The sequence below is a fragment of the Zonotrichia albicollis genome, chromosome 17, assembly GCF_047830755.1.
Source record: "Zonotrichia albicollis isolate bZonAlb1 chromosome 17, bZonAlb1.hap1, whole genome shotgun sequence".
Classification (NCBI taxonomy): domain Eukaryota; kingdom Metazoa; phylum Chordata; class Aves; order Passeriformes; family Passerellidae; genus Zonotrichia; species Zonotrichia albicollis.
Genome location: NC_133835.1, coordinates 6451217 through 6473342, shown reverse-complemented (window position 1 = coordinate 6473342; position 22126 = coordinate 6451217). Strand labels below are relative to the sequence as shown.

The 22126-nt window shown below is 49.4% G+C and overlaps 2 protein-coding genes across 9 annotated transcripts in view; one reads left to right on the top strand and one right to left on the bottom strand.

The window, feature by feature from the left end:
* Positions 1-18136, top strand: part of ZHX3 (zinc fingers and homeoboxes 3) — a 45927-nt gene extending 27791 nt beyond the window's left edge. For 2 of the 6 annotated variants that reach the window (XM_074553773.1, XM_074553770.1), the window contains 2 exons: positions 8902-11622; positions 13054-18136. In XM_074553773.1, the coding sequence (XP_074409874.1) occupies positions 9052-11622; positions 13054-13116 (2634 nt within the window). In that variant the 5' untranslated portion in view covers positions 8902-9051 and the 3' untranslated portion in view covers positions 13117-18136. The other 4 variants (XM_074553771.1, XM_074553772.1, XM_074553774.1 and 1 more) reach the window with 4 other exon arrangements.
* A 735-nt stretch (positions 18137-18871) lies between these two features.
* Positions 18872-22126, bottom strand: part of PLCG1 (phospholipase C gamma 1) — a 47065-nt gene continuing 43810 nt past the window's right edge. For 2 of the 3 annotated variants that reach the window (XM_074553768.1, XM_074553766.1), the window contains 5 exons: positions 21408-21522; positions 21033-21194; positions 20438-20526; positions 19658-19845; positions 18872-19118 (listed from right to left, as the gene is read on the bottom strand). In XM_074553768.1, the coding sequence (XP_074409869.1) occupies positions 19076-19118; positions 19658-19845; positions 20438-20526; positions 21033-21194; positions 21408-21522 (597 nt within the window). In that variant the 3' untranslated portion in view covers positions 18872-19075. The remainder of the gene's footprint in view (positions 19119-19657; positions 19846-20437; positions 20527-21032; positions 21195-21407; positions 21523-22126) is intronic. The other variant, XM_074553767.1, reaches the window with a different exon arrangement.

The window sequence follows — 22126 nt, the reverse complement described above, 5'->3', positions numbered from 1 at the left end:
TCCCAACATCTGCAAGGCCAGAGTTGTCCATCTTGCCTTGTCCATCCATGTACAGTGCACAGAGCAGAAAAACCCAATTCCTACAGCTGCTGCTGCTGAGCAGGGAATGGGCCCTCACCAGGAACCTGCAGGAAACATTTGTGGTCCCAGCCTGTAGCAGAAGAGAGGGAAGAGCTATCACCAGCTCCCCCAGGAGGGCTGTGCTGCTGGGATCACAGTGCTGGGATCATCCCCACGTGCAGCACCCCGGTTTGGGATGCTCATCCTCCATCCAGCAGCTCTGCAGTCCTGTGGGGTGGCAGGGGATGGAGCAGACAGAGCAGCAGCCCTGGCAGGAGCATCGTGCACCACATGAAAGGCTTGGATGCTAAAGCAGAGCCGTGGTGAGGGACAAGGTGCCTGTCTCACACAGGTCTCTCAGCCCAGTGTTTTTTTTCCCTGCAGCATTGTTTCCTTGATTGACTGGCGCTGGCTTGGCAAAAGCCTTTTGAATATTCATTTGGCTGACGGGAGATGAGAGTGCGGTAGCTCCTTGAAATCAGCTTGGGGAGGGGAAGCAAATAAGACTGCCTTTTTCTCACTCCTAGTGCTACTTGAACTCTCTCAAATGCATGCTTCACATGGATAAATGATTGCAGAAGCCTCAGCCTACATAACAAGCCTGCTGTTGTACAGCAAAAATTACAGTGCCTGCATACTTGCCATCCTCATTTAAAAGCCCATTCCTCATTAATATCACTTTATACATATTATTGCAGCTCGAAGTGCCATTCCTCTTCTCCCCACCCATTTCCTTGTCTGGCTGTGACATACAGGAACTACACCCAGTGCTCAACTCGCCTCTCCTGACCTTTTGTAACTTGGCTCCAAACTCCTTTTTTTGGGTCTTTTGCAAAACACTGTCAGAAGGGAAAAATCCTTTGTTAAAACACAGCCAACTCCTGCCTCAACGTGGAACAGTTTGTTCTGCTGAAAGAATGAGCCAGTTCAGTGAGCAGAAAAACATTGCCATAAACCAGCGGGCTCAATAAGCTGCAAAAGCCATCGGCTGCGCGCAGCCTCTGAAAGGACGACTCTGAAGCAGAATGCATGGGGATGGAAAAAAATAATCTACAATCCCAACCTGCCAAACCCTGTTTCTTTGCTTTCAGACGAAGTATTTTGCAGTTTTCTTTTTGGTTATAGCAACTGTAAGTGGAGGAATGGGAGCTGAGGCTGAGCCAGGATGTAACACGGCTCTGGAAGCTGCATATTGCAAAAGGGCACAGGGGATGAAGTAATCCAAAAATGCTCAGCTGGGAAGGGGCTGCAGCACTCGTAGTCATCAGGCTGTGCTGCAGATGATCAGCTCCAGCGCCTCTGGTACTGTTTAGTAGCTTGGTTTAGTCCTTCCCACCCACATCTTGTTTTAGAGCTCTGGGCACTCTTTGCTTCCCTGGAATTGCTGCTGGTCTGTCCCTTTTGCGGCTGCTCGGTAACTGGTGATCAGCCTGGCTTCAGCAAGAGGCTCTTCATTCCACAGGGGACTTGGATGCTTGGTGAGAAACCTGTGTGACAGGCTTTTGGGTTTGTGTCTGCAGTGGGATCGTTTTGGTGCTGCTATAAAAGCTGACACTAGTTTTCTTTTAACAGTAAATGTTGTGCTGGCATGAGAGCTGTGATTCCCAAATTTGGGGTGATGGCCCCTCAATTAAGTTCACCCTTGTGGAGGTGATGTGCAAGCCTGGCAGTGGGGCTGTGAGCAGGGGTACATCAGCAAGGTGGGCTCCAAGGCTTCCCCAAGGTGATTCCTTGGGAAGGGGCAGGCTGGAGCAGCACTGAGAGCACAGTGGGGCTGTGGCACGGTGTGTGCTTTGTTGCATTGGGTGCTCACACCTGTGAGCTCCTCAGCAGCTCAGCCTAGTGTTCCCTGCTGATTTAAAAGTCTCAATATCCTTGTTGGAAATTTGATGTGGACAAAGATCTATCTCTGGTGCTTATTCATGGCTCTGAGCTCCCCAGTAGAATTTTGTCTTGGAGCCAGTTCAGCAATTTCAGAAAATAAAAACACAAAGTGTATTTTAGGTGTAACCTATTCATCTTCACATATATTCTGGAGGGCTGCATCTGCCAAAGCTGGGCTTGTCCTGCAGAAATGGTGATGCTTGGCAATGAGCTCCAAGGGTGGGATCACAAGGCATGTGTGTGGCACATCTGAAGGTGGTGTGGCAGGATATAATTGATGTGTGAGATGCCTGTGTTTCAGATGAAATCACAAACAAAGCCCTGACAATGCAAGCAAAGAGAAAACATCCTAGAGAAAGCACAAGGGGCTAAAATGGGAATTCCAGTGTGTTTACAAGCATGGTCATACTGTCCTGTTCAGGCACAAACCAGCCTGCTGGCAGTCACCAGCTGAGTGTGAGGTGATGGGACACCCACATTCTGATGAGCTGAGGGACTTCCTGAAGCTCCATTAATGCTATCTGGTGTCCTCTGCTGGTAGTGCTAACCCCAGAGCTGGCTCTGTTGAGATGTGATTATCTGTCTGCTGGGCCTTTTGCTTTGGGGGAATGCTGGGAATGTTGTGCAGCATGGACAAAATGTGAGGATTGAAGCTGTGGAGGTGGGTCCCTGGATTGCTGGAACTGTGAACCCTGCTAAGGTAGTGCAATGCGGAGCAAATCTGTAATGAAGCTTCTGTGCCAAAAGAGATTATTACTTTTTTGGAAGATGTTAATGGTATGATTACATAACATTTATTTTGTGCTCAATCAAATGGATGAAGGCAGAGGAAAAGGAGTGAATTAATGTTAGTGATGTTCAAACAGAAGCACGCAAAGCTCTGAGGGATGATCAGTGGTTTTGTTTTGATGTGTGTTGTGGTGGTTGTTTTTTATTCCTCACATTCTCCTGAAATATAGCACACAGGCTTGTCTCTAAGGGGGGCACATTGCCAATAGTCTAAAGGTTATATTATCCCAGTGACCTATTTTTATACTCTAATCGTGTTCTGTTTCAGCTAGCTCTTTCTAACCTTCCATCTTGCTCAGTTTTGTGCTTGTCTGGGGAAAAAAAAAAAGAAAAAAAGTAGAGATAATTGCCCTTAGTCCCTGAGTGCTGAGGCAGCCTCTGCCCAGATACCAACACACAGGAGAGGTGCTGCTGTTACAGCACAAGAGCAATCCAAACACACAGCTCAGAAATGGGCACCTACTTGAGCCAGGGGGCTGAGGAGCACTGTGGGGCAGAGCAGAGAGGGCTTCTCTTAAAGGCAGATTTTCAATGGAGAAGTCCAGCAGTCTGGAGAAGGGTGAAATTTTAATGAATAGCTCTGTTTAACTGGTCTAAATGGAAAAGACTCTTTTCTGCTCTAGGCCTGCCAAGGAATGGAGAATGAATACGATTGTTCGGTCAACCGGCTCCCACTGCATTTAGACTGTACCCGTGGTTTCAAAGCCAGGCTTAAGCTACAAAGCACCCTGACCAGTTGGCATAAAGAGAAATTGTTCCTTAGTACAAACGTTGCCTGTGATGCTGCTTGAAGCTCAAAACTGCTAAAGTTTGTGCGTGTGTTTGTACATTCGTGCAGTGTGAAATAATAAGATGTGAAGAGCCTTTCTTGCCTGTGTGGCCTCTCTGGGGCTGTGGTTATTGTATTGCTGGTGGCTCTGCTTGTTCATGGTAAGGTTTGAGTGCCTGCAGAGTTAGTGTGCTGCCAGTCTGCTCTGGAGGGGAAAATCTCACTAACTGCTCACTGATGAACATGCAGTCCTGAATGGGGTTAAAGCCCCAAAGAATTAAGTGTGTCACGACCTCGGTGTGGGCTGTGAACCTCCAGGTGCAAGGGCATGGCATGGGGATGTGTGCCAGAAGCCAGGGTGATGCTCAGCAGCACTTTTAGGCTGCTGGAGATGTTCCCATGCTGTGACTTCCTCCCAGCTGCAGCTTTTGCAGAGTTACTCAGGAGGATGCTGGACTGCAGCTAGCTGGGATGCACAGCCACACAGTGGGAACAGAGGAGCTCAGCCCTGCCAAATCTTGCCCTTTCTTCTCCTTCACAGAGCTATGCTGGCAGAGAGGTCCCTCCCACACCTTGGAAGTTTCTCTGGAGAGGTGATCTGTCCCTGCTGGCTGTGTCTGTCTGTATGGAATGACAGGGATGTGGCTTGCTGAGATGTCCATCCACACAGTGTGTCCCTGGGATGGATTAGCAGTAGCCCCCACTGGGCATCCTTCAGCAATAAATAATTCAGACTGGTGGAACTCCTACATGACTTCTCATGAATGGACTGCAAAGGCAGAAGGAATGTTGATGCCCAGCCAAAGAGGAAGAGTCCCAGGACAGCCCTGGCTGGCAACAGGGCCTGTACCCCAAATCCATGGAGCTGTTTATCCTCCCTTCCCCATCACCCTGGTAAATGCACCCAGTCCCAGGCTGCTGAGCTGGCTCCCAGGGCAAGCTAGGGTGCCTGTCATGCTGGGGGGCCCTCTCTCAAACACAGGGGGATGTTTGTGGGGCTGGGAAGAGGAAAGGGGCTCAGCCCTCAGGTTTGGGTTGATGGTGGTGGCCACAGGGATCATTTATTTAATGGCCTGGCTAATTACAGTGTGATTGGGAAGTCATCTGGAGCTCCCAGAGACAGCGCTGCATCTTCTGACCCTGGCTGAAGGTAGAGCCTGAAGGGAGAGACAAAAACTCAAAAACATCAACTTTTTTTCCTCCTTTGATTTCTTCCTCTTCTCCCCTTCATATGATGCTATCAGCTGGGGCCTGCAGAGCTTCAGCTTAAAAACAAACCGCTTTTATTTAAAGTGCCAATATTGTGCTTGGCTCCATATGAGACAGAAACATTAACTTTGTCTCTGACCTGGGGAGCGTGTCTGCCTGCCTAGCAGGCACTGAAAGTGTTGAGAAAACTGTTATTTTACTTCTATTTTGGTGCTGATTTTTAGAAATGGAATTTTTTATTAATTTCATTTTATTTTAATGGAGCACTCCCTCTTCAGCAGAGCCCACAGAACACGCAGCCATCCTTTGTGTCCCCATGGAGCTTTGTCCCTGCTGGCAGTGCTGGCAGGGCTGGGGGCAGGGGAGTGTGTCCCTATATTCCCATGCCTGGGCAGAGGGGCTGGAGCTGCTGTGTCCCTGTGCTGATGCCTGGTGGGTTTTCTGCTTGCTGTTTCTAGGCGAGGTTTGCAAAAGGTCACAAAAAATTAATCTGCGAACTGGGGACCTTGGCTCTGCATGCAGTGAATGTTTTGCATTAACAACCTAACTCGTTAATTCAGTGAAACATTTAAAACCAAACCAGTTATATCCAGCCAAGCTGGAAAAAGCTGAAAGTTCATACTCAGCAGCGCAGATTTCGAAACCTCCCTTTGTTAATCTCTGTAGAAGTAAATTTTCTGCTATTGCAGAGCTCACTGTGACTGGTCTGGGCATTGTTTCCCTCAGCAGAGGCAAAGCTGCTCTGCAGAGCGTTGGTTTTGTACCTGGAACTGCCACCTTTCCCTCCAGCCTTCATTTCTGTGAGCATCACTGGGAAAAAAATTGGTTTTACTCTGCTTTAAGTCAGTTTTCCATCAAATTTCCAGCAGCAGGGATGGTTTAGATGCACTGGACATTTGACCTGCTTACTCTGCTACCTTGTTTTGAAATTAGCAGGTATAAATTAAATAGGAACCATGAATTTAAGTGCAATAACTTTGTCTTCCTGGCTCCAGGTAACTCTTCCATTCAGCTTTGTCTCTGTGTTCCAGTTAATCATAAAATAATACATAGGAAATAGAGTTCTTCACTCATGGCTGTGCAGATGGGTCTGAGGCATCTGCAGTGGTGATATATACACTGAGATCAGTTGTAAGGATCTTTTTCAATTGATTATTTTTTCTGCCATTAATTTACCCTATCAATTAGAACACCCTCACTTATTTTAATGAGGGAGAAATCAGTGAATTATCCATTCTGTTATATATTAGTGTATTAAAGTATTAAGTGCATTCCAGAAGGTGAGCAGTGAATAAAACATCCTTCCAACATGTGGTTATGCAACTGTTCCATGGAAATGAAATGGACAAACAGTACACTTGATTAATTTTTTTCCCCCAGTAAATTGCCACTGTGATTCACTTCCAGCTAAAATTTGCAATCTGTGTTCTCAGGTGGCATTAATATTGGAGCCCCGCAGGAGAGCTGTGGTGGCTGGGGCTGCTTTGATTGCATTTTTAAGGAAAGTTGTTGGAGAGAGCACAGAGTTTGATGCAAATGTGCTGGTAAATGAAATGCAGAGCTTTTAGGTTCTCTGTAGGTGGGTCAGGCCATTCACACTTACTCAAAATAATAGCGCTGGAGTGCTCGGGAGAGGCACTTTGTTAATGCGGCACAATGGGGGTCTTTGTGTGTCGCTGTTGCTTTGTATCAAATTTACTCTGTTGACAGATAAAAATCATCTTTTTGATATCTGGAGGCTCCATAAACACTGGGTCAGACCTGTCAGGGACTGGAGCTGTCTCAGTAATGGAGACAGGGGTTTGCTGGAAAGAAAAAAGGTTGCAGAGGGCCCAGCAGCTTCTCTCTGTGCTAAAGCTGCAGGATAAAATGAAATAAGTATTCCCTTTTACCATTGCTTCCCTGACATGAAACTCCTCTCAGCCTTTAAAGCTGTATTTTGTAGCCTTCAGGCTGATCTTACTGCTTTTCCCCTAATTGACTCGACTTGGAAAGGTCATTGCAGCCTGCTAGACTGTGTAATATTTAACTTAGCATCAAAAATGAGCATCTCGGGATTGGTGTCAAATGGATGCTGTTCCCCTCTGAATAGCACAGCCCATTCATAGTCATCCAAATATTCCACTTGCTAATGCTAATGAATAACTCTGGCCCTCTGCAGAGGGCAGGACCAACCCCGGGAAGGTGGGATGGATGAGAGTGGCACAAAGCAGATATTGAGATGTGCAATCCGCACGCTCTAAATCCAGCTCACGGCTTTCATACCTGTTTTATTTATAGAATTTTTTTTTTTAAAGTTATAACTTCTAGCTCTTCACCATGCCTTAGCATAGCAAGCAGGCTTTTCTGATGCCAAGTTCAGTGATGACTAACGCTGTTTACAGGACTGTTTTGTAATCTCAGATCAGCCCACATTAACGGGAAGTTACGTTTTCCCGTCAGTCTTTCAAACGGTGCCTGAGAGTTGCTGAGGCCAGAGCCAGCCATCCAGGCTCTCCCGTTTGGAAAAAATGATGTCAGCTTTCAGAACCAGCTTTTTTAAAAAATCTAATAAAGTTAGGGAGGTCATTTGAAATGGAACTTCCTCCATTTGATTTTTTTTTAAATTTCTTTTGCATGAGGATCTTTCATTCCTCTGTTCTAAAAACTACCAACAAAACTAAGCACAGGAGGTATTGCATAAGCACCAACAAGGCATTTGCCTGATCTGCATTTCTCAGTGCATGAGATCAGCTCCAAATATCTGATCTGAGAAAGCTGCTGGTGCACAACTGCTGTAACTGATAGGAATTACCTCTGTGAGTCATCTCATAGGATGGTAAGTCTTTTTTTTTTTTTTAAGTTCAAGTTTTTTATGAGTGTTTTTATAAAGCTCAGTTGTTACTGTAAATCTCAGGGAAATCTGGCACGGAGTCTTTGTAATATGAATCAGTGTGTCCATATGCTTCCAAGTGACCTTGCAGTCTGGAAAAATACCATTTTATCCCTCTGTTGAAGGGAGAAAAAAAGCAGAGTTGCTGTAGAAAAGGTTGACAGAGGGGTGTCATCAGGCAGATGACTCCTGGTGCCAGCTACAGCAGCTTTGCTGCCCTGGGGTCATGATCTCAGGCACAGAGCATTTGCTGTGCAAGTGGGAAAGCTCCATCAGGCCAGGAATAAGGTTGTGGCTAATGCCTCAGCCAGCCCTGACCTTCCACTGGAGGCTGGAGCACTTCAGGGTCTGCTGGAGCTTCAGAGGAGGAAAAAAAAAGAAAGGAAAAAGTTTATTGCTGGTTGGTTTGGTTTTGCTTATTTTTGTTTGGTTTTGGTTTTAAATGTAACAAATCTCTGGTTAGCCCAAGGCCAGCAAAATGGGCTTGCACTGACGAGAAATTACCCTTTGTTAGGGAATATCCCAGTGCACAGGGTGCTGTGACTGCCAAAAGCTGCAGAGGTGGTGGGAGGGAAGCCTAGGAGCCAGGAACAGTGGGATGCTGCTCTTGAGCTGTGGGGCCTTTACCTTGCCTTGCAGCTCCAAGTGAGGACTCACAGATGGTGTTGGAACAGGAATGAAGTGTACACAGGATGGGAAGGGCATCTCCCAAATGCTTTGCAGGCTTGCTGAGCAAGAAGGGCTAAAATACTGCAGCCTCCTCGTTCCCAGCAGCAGCTCTGGGTGTCTGCAGAGACTCTTGGCACAGGCACACTGCTTTGAGCTGGCAAGAAACTTCCTGACAGGATGGATGGAAAATGCTGATTTTGAAAAAATTGAAATGTTCTGTGGGGAATATGTGGATTTTTCATCCTTCTTTTGTGATGGAAAGCAGGCATCTTTCCCAGGTGACCCTGCCTGGTGTCACCTCCTGTGTGAGGCTGAGCTGGGACCTGGGTGCACAGGGAGCCCAGGCACTGCTCTCCCTGCTGAAACACCAAGATGGGTCTTGACAGGGCAGAATGAGAGGAAAATTCAGTGTTTTTCCTCCTTAAATGAGAATTTGATGTGGGCTGTAAAAGTGACACGTTTTTGTGTTTGGTTTGAAACAGATAGTTTCACAGGTTTAGGTGTGAAAATACAGTAAATCCAAGTTAAGTTAGATTTTTCCAATGGAAGAAGAAAAATTATTTATTGAGTGAAGCAGTTAAATACCAGAGCAGTTGTACTTTGTCTAATACCAAGGGAACTAACCCCTCCTCCCTTTCCTTATCCTCAGGTTCAGTGGCAAATATGAACATTTGTCAACAACTCCTTGGGACATCATGAGTTTGCTGGAATCTGGACCACAGAACACTTGCAATAGCGCTTTCTAAATTTGAATTTCATTTAAATGAAAGAAAAATAGTCCTCTGGATCAACTGCAGCAATGGCTAGCAAAAGGAAATCCACAACTCCCTGCATGATACCAGTAAAAACACTGGTGCTTCAGGAGACCGAGCAGGATGCTGGAGAAGATGATCATGAAGGAACACAGCCAGAGGCTCCAGCAGAAGGACCAGCAGCGAGTGATGCTGGGGGCAGCAGCAGCAACAACGGAGCTTTGTCCAACGGGCACCGCGGCATTGCCGACGGCGACACTTACATCTGCAAGCCTTGTGACTTTGGCTCTCAAGACCTTCACCAGTTCTTTGGGCACTTGGACTCTGAGCACCCAGACTTCAGCAAAGAGCCTGGGTTTGCCTGTGTTGGGTGCAGCTTCCTGGCCAACAGCCACGAAGGGCTCTCACACCACAACGCCGAGTCGCACGCTGGCGAGACCGGCTTTGTCTGGAGGGTGGTGAAGCAGGACAGCCGTACAACCGTGGAGCAAAGTCCCTGTGAGACCACCAGCAGCCATGACCTGCCAGGAGAGCTGCCTGAGGAAGGGGCAGACGGCCAGTCTGAAATTATCATTACCAAAACTCCTATCATGAAGATAATGAAGGGGAAACCCGAGGCCAAAAAAATCCACACGCTGAAGGAGAATGTGTCGAGTCAGTTGGGTGGTGAGTCAGAGGTGAAGGATGGAGAGCATTCATTCCCAAATGGGTCGGTGCCAGTCAGCCAGCCCACTGCAAGTTCATCAAAGTCATCCCACATAGTGAATGGCTCTATCATAGGAAACGTGCCTGTTCTGCAGGCGGGGGTTGCACAACTTGTGTCTCTGCAGCAGCAGCCCCCATTGCATCAGCAGCTCCCTACATCCAAGTCCCTTCCCAAGGTGATGATCCCACTGAGCAGCATTCCCACATACAATGCTGCCATGGACTCCAACAGCTTCCTGAAAAACTCTTTCAACAAGTTTCCCTACCCCACCAAAGCTGAGCTCTGCTACTTGACCGTGGTGACCAAGTACCCAGAAGAGCAGCTGAAGATCTGGTTCACTGCCCAGAGGCTGAAGCAGGGCATTAGCTGGTCACCAGAGGAGATTGAAGATGCCAGGAAGAAGATGTTCAACACTGTTATCCAGTCTGTGCCACAACCCACCATTACAGTGCTGAACACACCCCTGGTTGCAAATCCTGGGACCGTTCCCCATCTTATCCAGGCAACTTTACCAGGCCATGTGGTGGGCCAGCCAGAGGGGACAGGGGGGCTGCTGGTCACGCAGCCCATCATGGCAAACGGGTTGAAGGGCACCAGCTCCTCTTTCACCTTGGCAGTGACTTCTGTCCCCAAGCCACAGCCGGCAGGGCAGCACAGCACCGTGAGCTCCAGCAACACATCTGGGGTCAAGGTGGTCAACAGCGGCCAGTCCCTGCTCACCGCCTGCCCTGCCATCTCCTCGCAGACCTTCCTGGATCCCAACGTCTACAAAAACAAGAAGTCCCACGAGCAGCTCTCAGCTCTCAAAGGCAGCTTCTGCAGGAACCAGTTCCCTGGCCAGGCTGAGGTCGAGCGGCTGGCAAAGATCACGGGCTTGTCCACCAAGGAGATCCGAAAATGGTTCAGCGACAGGAGGTACCACTACAGGAACGTGAGAGGCGGCCGGGCCGTCTTCCCTGGAGACAGTGCTCTCGATTCCCTGCCTGAAATCACCTTGGATGTCCCACCCAGAGGGGCTGAGCTGAGCCCTGCAGCGGTGGCGGCTACGCCGGCCCCTCACCACCCAACACGGCGGCAGTCATGGCACCAGGCGCCCGACTTCACCCCGACCAAGTACAAGGAGCGAGCGCCGGAGCAGCTGAAGGCCCTGGAGAGCAGTTTTGCCCAAAATCCCCTTCCAGCCGAGGAAGAGGTGAACCGCCTGAGGGGGGAGACGAAGATGACACGGAGGGAGATCGACAGCTGGTTCTCGGAGAGGAGGAAGAAGAAGGTGGCGGAGGAGAATAAGAAAGTGGAGGAGGTGGCTCAACAGGAGGACGAGGAGGCAGAGAATGGCGGCGGGGAAGGGGAAGACTCCTCGGATGAGCAGAGGGCCACGAGTGAGAACGGCTCAGTCGACGCCTCCGGCAGCAACCCCAACTCGGCGGAGCGGAAGGTGAGTCCCATCAAAATCAACCTGAAAAACCTGCGAGTGACCGAGTCCGACGGCAAAACCGAGGTACCGGGGACCGGCGCAAATGAAAAGGGGGACGGCAGCTCCAGCCGGCCGCCCACCCCTCCCAAAACCAAACTGAACTTCAAAAAAACGGCCCAGCAGCGGCATCTGCTGAAGCAAATGTTCGTGCAGACCCAGCGCCCCACGAACCAGGAGTATGATGCCATCGTGTCCCAGACGGGCCTGCCGCGGGCCGAGGTCATTCGCTGGTTCGGGGACAGCCGCTATGGCTACAAGAACGGGCAGCTGAAGTGGTATGAGAACTACCGGCGGGGGCTCTTCCCCCCGGGGCTGGTGGAGGTCAGCCCCGCCGGCCGGGAGGTGCTCGAGGACTACTACGAGAAGCACAAGGGGCTGCGGGAGGAGGACGTGCCCGGCCTCTGCGAGCGCGCCCGCCTCGGCGCCCAGCAGCTCAAGGTGTGGTTTGCGGTGAAGGCGGAGGAGGAGGGCAGGGGCTGCGGCCCCGAGGCGGCCGGCAGCCGGAAAGGGCCGTGCGGAGCCGGCGCGGAGGCCTCGGAGAGCAGCGAGGCGTGGGAGCCGGGCGGCCAGGAGGGCAGCGCCGGGAGCCCCGACGCCCCCGGGCCGCCGCCCGCCACAGGGCTGGGTAAGGCCCCTGCCTCGGCGAGGGAGGGCTGCGGGGGGCACGGCGCTCTGCGCCTCGCGTGTTTACAAACAGGTTCGGTGAAGAGCGGAGCGTTTGAGGTTTGACTGAGGAAGTGGTGAGGAGCTGGCTCTGGAGGAGAGGTGTAAAGGAAGCGCGGTGAGGAGGGTCTGGCAGGACGGGCGCCACTGCCTGCCTGCCCTTTCCTGCCTTGGTCTTTGGGTGCTGGCACCACTCAGAAAACTAATCCTAGCTTTGTTTCAATCTGGAGTAAAACTCTAGGAGTGTCTGGTCATTTTAGAAGATGACCCATGGATTTATTGATTTATTTGGGAAGAAAGGGGCCTGGCTGCTTGTCCTGTACTGCTGGTTCCTTCCATGTCCCTGCCCGCCTTTCTCTCTCCTGCTGCTGCTTTCCAGGTGTGAGCATCCTTGTTCAGTGTGGAGGAAGGTGAAGGTGGTGGCTGCAAAGGCAGGAGGGGACGTGGATTCCCCAGAACTCACTTTTGGAAGGCGTGTGTCTGTGTGTGCATGTATGTGTATGTGGTGGAGAGGAGAGGTGCCTTCCAAGCCCTTGGTGGGCTTTTCTGCAGTGCAGATGGGAGCTGCTTCCCTCCTGGTAGTGTTGCCACCAGATGGGGATGGCCAAGTGCTGGCCCTGTCCCATGGTGGTCCACACACAGAGCTCCTTGCTGGCTAGTTGGGATCTTCTCCAGTCCCACTGCCTTGCTTTGGAGCTTCCCACACACCTCTGCCATGGCTGCAGACCTTAAAAAAAATAATTATAAAAATCGAGTAAAATTCATTGCTTCCCATACCATCTGATTTGGAGAAGGTGGAGCATGGGTGTGGATGGGTCCTGCCTTTGCTGCACACCATGTGTGCATTGCAGGAGAAGGGTGAGTATGGGGACTGGTGGGGGGCCAGATTTTGTGCTGGGGAGGTGGCTGTGCCCCTGCTAGTGCCCTCTGAGCATGGCTTTCTGCCAGCCAGAGTGAGGGTCCTGTCAACCCTCATGGCACAGAGGTGCTTAACAAAGGTGCATCCCCCCACAAAGCCAACTCTACTCCCTCGAGGGTTTTGGATTTCTGCCCCCTCTGAATGTTGCTAGCCCTTCTTTGCAGCTGACTCTTATCAAGTCACCTGATCTTGCCTATCCTGAGGCACTCCTGCATCCCCTCCTCCCCACCCAGCACCCCACCTGGAGCAAGGCCAGGAGCATCTCTGACACCTGTGTTCTTTTTCAGAAACAGACTGAACTGAAGCCACCAGCCCCGGAGGACTCGCTCTTACCCTTGAGAAGAAATTAGTGATCTTTGAGAAACCCATGGGCCGGCCTGACCCAAGCTGAGGAGCAGACGTGGTGATGAAGCACTGCCATCCATGAGACCTTTGGGCACAGCACATGCACAAACTGGGCACTCTGTGCTGAGCTCTTGGTGGTCCAGCCAAGGAGATGGCTGGGAGCTGGCAGGGGCTCAGCTCACACCCAGGAAATAGGATGCTCCTGTTTGCTTTCCAGTGACAGACTTTCAGATTTCATATTCATATACCGATGCCTACAGCTGCCTATACAAGCATAACAAATCTCAGACATTGTGTAAACAAGGTCATTGCTTAGATATGGACTATCATGGCATAGTACTTGTTTCTTTTTTCTTTGGTTTTTTTTTTCATCTGTCCATTAAGGTGTTTGTTCTCTAAAGGTTGGCATGGCTGCATATATCCTCTCTGCCCTGGCAGTGAATGGCTTTGTGGGCACACAGGTTTGAGTGTTTTAGGAAGGGATTTGAGAAGAAAACTGCCAATCTTGAATTTGAGTGAGATTCTCATCCTTCCAGATGAGGTTAGAGTGAGCATTGCATACTCTCTGATAAGCAGCAGGTTCCCAGACTGAGGCAGCCCAGGAGGAGATGGAGTTTGGTTTCATTTGTCCCTTGCTGGCTAGAACACTTTCCCTGTGCTCCTGGAGCCTGACTGTAACAGGCTGTTAAATCTCCAAGTCTCTCTTTAATATCTGAGAACTAGCACATAATAATTTTTGCATCCTGACCTGGAATCCTTTTCATTGTTTGGAGAGAACAGTCTGTTCTTCAGAGAACAAACGCAGAGAGTCACAGCGTGGCTGTGAGTGGTTCAAGTCATTGTTGTCACCAAGGCAGCGGCTCTGCTGCCACCAGGAAGTTTCCTTCTTGCAGCCCTACATGGCAGATCCTCCTGCAGCACTGCTGGTGATTTCAAGTGTTTGTTCCAGTAATTTTTGTTTTTCTTTTCTTAATTTTTTCCCCTTTTTTTTTTTTCCCCAGGCCATGTGCAATAGTTCTGGAAAAAGAGCAAAATAAATTTCCCAGTTATCCTGCCTGCTGCCTGGTACCTGTACATTTTTAATGTGTGTTGTCTTGTGTGGTTGCTGTGTGATGCAACTGCTGGAACATTTTTGCTTTAAATATTCTTTTCTAATAGAAAACAAAGTCTAGAAGGGAAACTCTTGAGCTGAATAGTCCAGCCAAATGCTGTGTCAGATCATCCTGTCACAAACTAATCAAATCCCAACTCCAAATTGGTTCCATGTTTTGCCTTCACTTTTGCTCTTGGAAGGCTAGTCCAGAAATTGACTGCCTTTGAGTGGTTAGAAACTGTATTTAAATTTCTAGTTGGAATTAATTTGTGGCTGGTACATTCCTGGTTTGTTTTGGAGCCAACATTGTCCCTTAACTTAAATAGTTTTTGGTGTTTATCTGCTGATGTATTTATGGAGAGTAGTCATAGCTCCCTATTTTTTGCCAAGCCAACTCAGCCAAGCTTTTTCAGTAGAAGGTTGTTATTTAGTGAGAGCTTTTTAATGTGGGAGACTTTATTGTTGGTGGTAAATGATATTTATTAGGAGGGTGGGTAGCAAACCCCAAAGGATTGGATCCAGAGATTTACAAAAAAATCTGTTTTAAAAACAAAAAAGCTCTTTCAGAACCTCTTCCAAAGATGGTGTCTGATTTCTACCTTTAATTGCCCTTGCTTTTGCAATTCTTTCTTCAGCCCCCTCTTCAAAATATCAGAGAGGGTGGCAGAATCTGGGTGGTTCTAGAGCTGAAAGCAGATGTGGGAGTTGTGCAGCCTGAGGATATGGATGTATGTACAGTGTCACCTTCAGAGAACAAATACAGGTAGGTCAATTTACTCTGTAGTGTCTGTGTACATGCAGGTTTATTTAACTACACATATATACAGTTCAAATATGCCATTGATTCTTTATTGCATTATGATGTACATTAAAAATGTACACTTTTACTAACTACTTGCTATATAAATAAGTTGGAAGTGTAGTTTGCCCATTCAAGGTGATTTTCTGTGGGATTTTTGGTGTACACTTAAGGGCCTATGGCTGATTGGAAGAGTGATCCCCACTCCATCTACAGGAATGCTTAAGGACTATGGTATGAACTGGTCACTTCAAACCATGTTTTGATGCACTAGCTGAAATATTTTGCACTTGGATTGTATTCAGCCAGTTTTCCAGAAAAATTGAAAAGAAGTCTTGTGAGCTAGAGGGAGAATTTCCCGGTGTACACAGAAAAACCAGCCTTGAGGGTTGGAAGCTGCTGAGGTTTTTGAGCTTTGTCTCCATGCATTCATACAAGCACAGCAGGAGTTTTCTTTCTTTTGGGTCGGAGGAATTTTAAAAAGTGGTTCCATGCAGGCTCCCCTCGGACATGGCAACGGGGCTGGCAAACGCCTGTGCGTGGGGAGGGTGAGGTTTAGAGACAAAAAAGAAATCAAAACATGATCGAGTTCCCTCTCTAACTCCTACATTCCTTGTTATCTGCATTGTTTTAGTTGACTTGAAATCTCCATAAAAGTATAAGCTGAAGATTTTTGAGGGTTTAGCTCTGTGGTCTTCTCTGCTGAGGAGGAGAAACAGGTGCTACCTCCAAACAGACTCGGTTTTGATGCAGGACATTGGAAAAGTGTTTGCATCTGAAACTGAAGAGAAAAATTGAGAGGTGGCTTGACAGTCCCAACAGCAGCTCTTGTGGTGTTTAGAGGAAGTGTCACCACAATTCTTCACAGTGTGTGAATATTTATCATCATCTAATCAAAGATGACTATCTTGACTTGAAAGGGGTGTAAGATTGAGGTGATGTAGCCAGTATCAGTAAGGAAGGGAAATGAAATTCTCCACCTCCATCCTCTGTGCCTGAGCTTGGGCTTGGCAGGCACAGCAGAAACCATCAATTTTAATCCATGTGAATCTTGTTACTTATGTCTCTGAGGCTGCTTAGATTAAGGGCACAATCCAATTGCTTAATAACCCGAAACCCTGATTTGTGCTGGCCCTGCCTTGCTCATGGGAAGGGCTGCTGGTTCTCCTGGTGCAAGGAACTGAGTTTCTTTTTTCATTGATGTCAGCAGCCCCTGCCATGAGATTGCTAGACATTGTTCCATGTTTCATGTGGGTACCTTATTTTTCAGCTCTGTAATTAGCATCCTTGAAATTTTTTTCTTTGTTTTTTTAGCAGAACACTAAACAAACAATGATCTACAGGTTCCTATCTCCACTTGCCTGAGAGCTGAGTGATGCTGCAGCGTGGTGGGAGGATGGGCACAGGTGCTTGCAGGTACTTACTGTGATTTCATGTCCCCTCCCTGAGTTGGTCACCAGGAGAAGCCACCAACAAGAGCAGTAGCTGCTGGCAGAGAAACACTGTAGTCCTTAACCTGCTTGGAGGATGCTCACCAGAGCTGGAAGATACCTGCTGGGTTATTTTTGTTATGTGTCTCCTGACAGCTCAAGAGAAGGAAGCTGTAGTAGGCTGGTTTTTCATTTAGGGTTTGGGTATTTAATTTTTTTTTTAATTGGAAAGCAACAGATTTTGGTCACCTGCAGAAGTGTTATATTGATTTCCCTGCAGCCCCTCTCTTACAGATATAACAGAAGCAAACTGATCACAAGCTTGCTCACTGGGAATCAGAAGAAAAAGATGATTTTTGAGCACTTGGGCACAAATTACAAAGTGAATGGGGTCCTGCACATTCCCATTAGGGTGACAGTATCCAAAATGCTTGTTAAGGTCTTCTCCCTATTGCCCAGATAATTTTGGCTTTGCTCTCTTCAAATCAGTCAAGGTCCTGATGTGATTCAGCTCACCTGTAAAGCTCTGGTGTCACTTCTCAGCTGATCCCAAAACCAGCGGGGTAAGTTTAGGCAACACAACACATGGAGGGGAAGGAGGCACTTGCAGGCTATCCCTGTTCTTCTTTTTATTGAGAAATTTAGTTTCTGCTGTATGTTTTACTGGCAGTGGTGTGTGCCAGGAATGTTGGATTAGCATCAGAAAACTAAAGCAGAGCAAGGGAGCTCAGTTATGTAAGCAGTGAATTTTTTTTTTTTTTTAATTTTGGCTTTTCTTGTTATGGCCCAAGTGCTCTGTTGGCTGACATTTGGCATATTCTGCTGGCACAATTAAAGCCCCTTTTCCCCTGTACTGATGGAAGGTGGTGTTAGGAGGATTCTTGCTTACTGGTGCTAGTGAAGGTTGGGCTAGGAATCCATGGCATAGAAAATTTCTAGCTAAAATTGCACTTTCTCTCTGCCCCATCTGGCTCGTGGTGGTGTTATGGGTACGTGGCTGTGATTCCCCTTGCACATACTAACATTGCACTAAAAGAGAGACTTTGGGAACAGCGTGTTGATCACTTTGTTTCTCAGCAGACCACAAAGTCAGCCTAACGGGGTCTCTTTTTATTTTTATTTTAATTATTGTTATTTAGAAATCATGCTGGTGCTGAATGACCTGGAATTTTTGCTTGGATTTATCCAAAGGAAAATGTAACTGTAGCTGCAACGGGACCTTTCATAAGGGTGGCCGGTGCAGTGAGGGAGCAGGGTGAGAGCTCTGCTGTGTAAAGCTGTCTTTGTACCAGGGAGCTGTGGGGGGTTCCAGGGGGGGTTGTTACTTTGGATTTTCTTTTGTTTTTTTCAAGACCACAATTTTAAATGGTCACCTTGGCAATCGTGTGAAACAGGAAATAGTTTTTACTTTTGGTAAAGGTTTTAAAGAGGAAACAAAAAAAGAAGCTGCCTGTGATTGTGGGCTGTAGCTATTACTAGGGCTAGGGTAGCTTGTACGTGCTATGGACTTTACCTGCTCTTATTCTGAGGGCAAGAACTCCCTGTAGCAACAATGCCACTTCTGAGAAGTGAACGGCAAGTTTCCCTTCCTTTTGTATATGTGGATGTGAGGGTGGGCAAGGGGAAGAGCTTGCTTGTACAGTTTGTTGAAATGAAACCAGACATTTTTGGTTGTTCCTAAATAAAGAGCGTAAAAATCAAAAGTGAGTTGAGTGGTGCTTGCACTGGGATTGGGGAGGGCCCAGCAATGGCTGCTGGGCTGGGAGTCCTCCATCACAACCTCTTCATTTATTTTAAAAGAATGACAACTTTTCCATGGGGTAAGGTATGAGTGAGTGCCCAGACACCTCTGTCCTAGAGGTGCTTCTTCATCCCCGAGTTCTGTCCCCAGCCTGCCTCAGAACAGCATGGGCAGCTGGAATACATAACTTTGTTTTTACCGTTTTGAGTGAACAGCATAAAACCTGGGGCTGTTCCTGGTTATTTTTCCTCCCCTAAAGCCAGGAGAAAGGAGGGAGCAATGCAACCTCTCCTCAGGAGCAGCTGCAGGGCACAGAGCACCAGACACCTGAGCCAGCACACACATAATACTGACACTTTTATTGTCATTTAAAGCTAGAGTGGCCCTGTAAATGTCGAGTTTCACTACTGGACCCTTCGGCAGTGGCTATACAGGTTTTGATGTGGTGGCACCAGGACAGACAGAGGTGCTGCTGTGCTCACTGCAGGCCCAGAGCTCTGGGCATGGACACAGCACAGGATGGCTGCAAACAGGCGCCAGCAGCTGCACACGATCTCTGGATTACAGGCAGAGCAGTGACGCAGAGGCTGGATGGGGAATTTTTAGGTCTCTTCTTGTGATTATAGACAGTTTGGTCTGTGGCCTCTGGCAGCCTGGTCGCACCGACGCTTCTTAAGGGCTTCGTGGTGAAGGTTGCTGGGTGCTTGGGGCTGGTTCGGGGTGGGGTTTATTTCCAATATTTTTTTTTTTTTTTTTTAGTTCTCCACTTGAACACACTTCAGCAGAGAAACTGGAAAAGCTGCCTGAAAGTAGGCCATAGCAGTGCCGTTTCCATAGAAACCAGTTCACAGCGTGCTGTGAGATTCACAAGCACTGGAGGTGCTTTCCCCGCCACGGTGGGCTACAGCCGGTTGTCCCCGTTGACCCGGGTCCTCCGCAGTACCCTGCAAAGGGGCACACACAGGGGGCACAGCTCAGCCTCTCCATGGCATGGCCAAGGACAAGGCTCTGCTGGGCTCAAATTGCCCACTGGACTAAAGTAGGGACTCAGCCACATCTCCCATGATGGGGATAATGGCACCAGATGTGCTGTCCCACCCTTCTCCAATAGCAGAGAATCCCACAAGCACTGGCACGAGCGGCAGCTCCACTTTGGGTTAGGGGGATAATGGCACCAGAGGTGGTATCTCACCCTTCTCCCATGGCAGAGACTGCCACAACTTGCAGCTCAAATTTAGGGTTTGCAAGCAACCAAAGGCTGCAGCTCCACTTTGGATTAGGGGGATAATGGCACCAGCTGTGGTGTCCCACCCTTGTCCCATAGCACAAACACTTGCATAACTTGCAGCTCAAATTTAGGGTTTGCAAGTAGCAAGCAAGGCTGCAGCTCCACTTTGTGTTAGGGGGAGGCTGCATTGCCTCCACCCCAAATGAAGGGGTGTGTTATGCTGCAGATCAAGAGCTGACTGAGACCCGGCCTCACCTTCGCTCCCGGCTCTCAAAGTGGTCATTGAGCTGCTCTGGGGCCACACGGAAATCCTCGAAGGGCTGCTGGTACCTCAGCTCAAAGGAGCCCTCTCTGCCTCTGCTTGCCAGCAGCTGGCTGGAGCCATCCCCTGCTCGTTCCCGTAGGGATGAAGCATTGAAGAGGTTTATTTCGCCATTTTCCTGCTTGGATGAGGAAAAAAATGCTGTAGTCAAGGGTTTGTGATTTTAAAGCATATATCCTGTAGTAAGGGCAGTTGTGGTGCAGGGCCCTGGCTGCCCTGCAGGCTGTCCAGGGCTCATGGAGGCTTGGGGTTTGCAATGTGCAGCTGCTCTAACAGCCATCGCTGGCTCTCACCAGCACCATTTTAAATGAAGAAATAAAAGAACCATCTGTCTCAGAAGGAGCCCTGCCCTCTGTTTATGCCAACAGGGACAGCCCCAGGCCAGCCAGCTCTGTGATCCTGAGCTGCAATGTCCCTGGAGCACAGACAGGCACTGTGACAAACCCTCCTTCTCCAGCTTTTGCTGAAGGGATTTCCAGACAAATCAAACCCAGCGCAGGCAGGACCCTGCCTGAAACACCCTGAGACTGCTGCAGGAGGCAAAGCCAGTGCTTGCTGTCCTGCTGGGCATTCCTAAGGAGCAGCACTGGGAATTCAGCCATCCACAGGCACTCAGGCCACTCACTGAGCCTCACTGCCCCAGGCTGGGCTCACTGGCTCTGCTCCTCAGCCCTACAGCATGGTCACCTACTCGTGGGTGCAGCCAGTCTCACCTTGCAAGGGAAAATGTCTATCTTGACAAGCAGAGAAGCCAGCTCCAGGTTCTCACTGTAGTTGTTCTTGAGGGGAACAGCTCGGAAACCTACGGCAGAGACAGCCCTGGTGTCACTCCCTGCACAGGAGGGGAGGTGGCAGTGCCCTGGCACAGAACTCAAGGGGGTTTTTCTCCCACAAGACCCTTTTTCTATTCTGCCCAGAGAAGCTGTGGATGCCCCATCCCTGGAAGTGTCCAAGGTCAGGCTGGATGGGGCTCAGAGCAGCCTGGGGTAGTGGAAGGTGTCCCTGCCCATGGCAGTGGGGCTGAAACTAGATGGCCTTTAGGGACCCTTCTAATCCAAACCAATTCCAATCCATTCAGTCTATGATTCTGTGATTCTCCAGACCCCCAAATTTCCCTCCAAGTGGCAGGTGGCCCCAAGGGCTGTTAGCAAATGGTTCTGCCTTGCTTTAACTGGTTGGGGAGGGGACAGGCTAAGCCAGCCTGGTGCCCAACAACACCTTCCCATGAAACTCAGCATCCCCTTGGCTAACAGTGTGAACTGGTGAGGAGCACCATGACCCCCGTCCCTGCTGTCCCAAGTGCCTCACCTGTCTTCAAGCCTTTCACCAGGAAGGTGGCCTGAGCCAGGAAGTTCTCGTCACTGAACATGTCCTCCTCGTACACCACGAAGCGCAGGAAGGCAAAGTCAGGGTTGCTGACCTGAAAGTGGAACTGCTTCGGGGTCCAGAGAGGGTTCAGGCCATTGTCAGCTGCTCACAAAACACAGCTGTCAGTGGGCAGCCCCACTGAGCCCCTCCACTGCCCCCATGGCTGATGCTGGGCTTGGGGGCAGCACATGGGCAGCTCCCAGCTCGGTGCCAGGCTTTGCTGCAGAGCCCAGGACTCACACCTGGGTCAGGGGTGCTCTGATCCTGGTGTGAGCCATGGATCATCCCCCTCCCTTCCCTTCCCCACCCACTCACCCACAATCTCTGTTTTCTGCTTGGCATTGTCGTACTCAGCACCAGACACCTCCACCTCCACAAAAGGACAAACGATTCCCCTCCCGTTTTTGGGAAGATGCCTGGCCCCCAGGACCTGAGCAGAGAGAAGAGAGACTTGGTAAGAGACAGGAACAAAGGGGAAAAAATGTGTTTGCATACCAGGACGTTTTCTTCCCAAATAAATCACCCTGGCTCTGCTAATTGGACAGAGAAGCAGCACTGACAGCCAGCCCAGCCGGCAGCTCAGAGAGAAATAGCTCCCACCCCTGGAAGCTGCTGTAGTGTTCTTGATCCACAGTTTGACTTGTGACCCACAAAAAAAACCAGCTGAACTGCTCCAGGTTCTGCCTGCTGCCAGCACAGCCAGGCTGGGGCCACAGCATCCCTCCCTCAGCTGGCCAAGCTGGAGCTGGGCTCCCACCAAGCACTGTTCCCTGCTGGAAGCACCACCCTGGACCCCTCATCTTTGCTGAAACTCCTCAGCCCTGCTGCCTTGGTGTGAGGAGGAGAAGGAGCTGCTCTCCAGCCTGCTCTGCCTCGTGCCTGCAGCACAGGCTGTGCTCCACTCATGCCAAGCTGCCTCCTTGCAGGAGACAGCCACGGCAGCTCCCCCTTGCCCGTGGCCATATGTCGCTCCAGCACGCTGCTGCTGCAGGGGAAGGACCTGCTGCCAGCTCTGGATCATGTGCTTTGAGTCA